Below are 2,982 nucleotides of genomic sequence, written 5' to 3'. Positions count from 1 at the left end.
ATATAGTAATCGGCTGGGTCCAAGGGAGGGTTTACAGCAGAACTCCACCCATACAATCTAAAATGAACGAAAAGAGAAAATAACAAAATGTCAGCTTTTGCTGCAATATTCACTTTCAATGCAGAGATTTCCCTGCAGTACTATTTTCTACCACTAGATGTCCTCAGTCTGATTGTCAATATTGCTCAACCCACTTCCTCTGAGATCAGATTGTCCTGGACCCGCCCTCAGCCTGTGATTGGACAGTGAAAGAAGCAGCAGCAGCACAGTGATGAGCTCATCTCCCAGTCACTCTGCTCTCTTTTCCTATCAGCACGCTTCATGTCAGAGCAGGCACTGATTGGCTCATTGTGCTGCTTCTTTCTTTCACACTTCAGCCCTGCTGTACAGGGACTGCAAGAGGCTGATATCAGGTGAAATTCAGCTACTTACATTAAAAAAAAACGACATTTAATGATGTATTTCTGATTACAGAGCTGGCTTTCTTATCTTGCTGGAGTCCAGCCTAGTACTGAAAATACATAGGCTGGCATTGCGGAGATCTCTTCCTGAAAATGCTATGGCTTGGATACTTTCTGAGACCGGGAACGATTATTCGGGACTTTACTATCTTTGCTTGTTCCAGGTCAGTGGTTTAGAAAGTAGGAAGGAGTTAACTTTTTGGTTTTCCACTTCTCTCTGTGACTTCATTGGGGAGATCTCCCTTCACTTCCTGTCTCTGTGACACCCATGCAAGGAATAAGGGGCATGGCTGTCACCACGACAGGAAGGCTTTAAAACATTGTCAGAATCTAGCCTTTTCATCCCCAGCCTGACTGTCCCTGAGCTGCCCCTTTCATTCATTGGATATCACTTCTCTCAATCATGGAGGCTCAGCATCACATGGGGGTGTTACCTAGAGTGATCTGCATGCAAATACATCCTGCCCACTACTCCAGACTGATATCCACCCATCAACGCATTTTACTCATCCCAATAGCCAACCCACTGCTTGCATCAGGCTCTTGAGAGGACTACTGAAACAGGGGGCTGTGTTGTTTTCAGAAAAATATGGACAGCCCCCTGCTGGCCCCTCCCACCAGCCATGACCTGCCAGCATTGTATAGAGAAGCACAAAGACCCAGAGATGATGTCACCATGCACATCAAACCAACCCATCTCCACATACATACACCAGACCCTTTGTGTACTCACCCGTCATTGTTGAAGTCAGCCAAGGCAATAACACTGCCGAAGTAGGAGCCCACCTGATCCCCATTCAGGGTCTGTCTGAGTATCATAGTCGGCGCCTCGATGTCAGAAATGTACACAGCGCCCTTATGCTGCCAGCGGGGGGCCCCGGAGAGCACAGTGACCAGATCCTCATGCAGCACTCCGGTGCCAAGCTTTACTGTGTATCCTGTAGAGGGGAATGAAAGGGGAGCTGTGGTCACAAACTAGAAATACATTGAATTTCTGTATGTCCGAGCCCCCTTCTAATATCCAGATCCACCTAGAAGTGACACATTGAAGATGTCCATAGGATGGACTTCCTCTATGCAGTGACACCATTTCACTTCCTGGTGTCACCACTCTCACAGTTCCTGCCTTCTGAACTACAACTCAATGTCTGAGCAATGCACCACTGCTTGCTGGAAGCAATGTATGATGGGATATGTAGTCATGAGAAATAGAGATCACATCACATCAAGAAGCAGGGAAAGAGAAGCAAAGCACACTGGGAGTCCAGGAAGTTGGTGAAAGTGATGGGCAGATGGAAGGCAGCACTCAGTATATAAAAAGGGATTTTTTCAAGTAAGCTTTGATTTCATTATAAACAACAACTCTAGTATACACTCCCCACCTGGACTACAAAACACCTCCCTTCTCTCATCATAACACAAGGGGATGTGTTCTGCCTATTTGTCTCTGCTGGACTATAAAACACCCCCCCCCTTATGAGAGAGAAGGGAGGTGTTTTGTATGCCACAAGGGGAGATGTTGACTAGCCGACAACACTGCATGAGACTTCAGTGCTGCAGAGGCAGCGTTGTCACCACACTAAAGGAAGCTAGTGGCACAATAGCTTTCTGTTATTTAAAGGAATAAAACATGAAGAAATGTGAATGTGGCGCCGCGATGTGCTGGATAGGTTTATTTTCTTCTATGTTGCCCTCGGAGATGCTCTAGCTCTCATTAAGCCCCTTTTTCTCTGGGTTGTGTCCTGACATAAGAAGTCATCAGCTTTTAATAAAAGTGCTCGGGACAGTCGTGCGACGGGCGAATAAGCTGCGGTTTGTGCTCCTGGGTCATGTGACCGCGCACCGGCTATACACAAAGTCTGCTATTGTCATTTGCCGAATGCGTCTGTCTGCGCTCCCTGTCTGGCTCTCCTCACATCCACGTGCTGCTCAGTTTGTTTTGCGATTACCGGCTGGTTTTTGTGGTTTCTCTGCTCCATTTGCTCTGCAAAGCCGATCTCAAATCCCACATGGAATCGGCGCGTTTAAAGCCGAACTCCGGGGGAAAGGAAGAACCGTGCAAGGGCACTGCAAGGGTTAAATTCTCATTTTGTGTCTGGTACTAGTAATAAGGACTTTCATTGGTCCTCCAGCAATTGTGGAACTACAAATCCCATGAGGCATTGCAAGACTCTCACAGCCACAGACATGACTCCCAAAGACAGAGGCACCCCGAGATTTGTAGTTTCACCACAGCTGGAGTTTGCCCACCCCTGGCCTAATCCCTCCCTCCACACTATACAACCACCTTCCACCCCACCCTCCTTCAGGAAGCCTCCTCTCTCCGAAAGTGGTCCATCGGTCTCGGGCACTCTGATGTCATCCAGTACAACGCAGGGTCAATAGTTCAGCATTGCATGAGAGGACGCCGTGGGACCGCCCACAATCCGCGTCGGTTGCCAGGGGAGCGAAGGAAAAAGGTAAGTAAAAGTCCTTTTTTCCTGGTATTCTAACCAAAAAACTGAATTTAACCCTTGCAGTG

General features: G+C 47.7%; 1 protein-coding gene across 1 annotated transcript in view; it reads right to left on the bottom strand.

Annotated features, from left to right (window-relative positions):
- The window catches only part of ITGA3 (integrin subunit alpha 3), a 74,114-nt gene that overhangs the window by 28,799 nt on the left and 42,333 nt on the right, over nucleotides 1-2,982 (bottom strand). Inside the window, exon 6 of the mRNA XM_018552746.1 lies at nucleotides 1,195-1,399. Coding sequence (XP_018408248.1) covers nucleotides 1,195-1,399 — 205 coding nt within the window. The remainder of the gene's footprint in view (nucleotides 1-1,194; nucleotides 1,400-2,982) is intronic.

Source organism: Nanorana parkeri, unplaced genomic scaffold (assembly GCF_000935625.1).
Source record: "Nanorana parkeri isolate BGI_ZX_2015 unplaced genomic scaffold, ASM93562v1 scaffold96, whole genome shotgun sequence".
NCBI lineage: Eukaryota > Metazoa > Chordata > Amphibia > Anura > Dicroglossidae > Nanorana > Nanorana parkeri.
The sequence above is the reverse complement of the archived record's forward strand: the minus strand, read 5'-3'. Positions and strand labels throughout refer to the sequence as shown.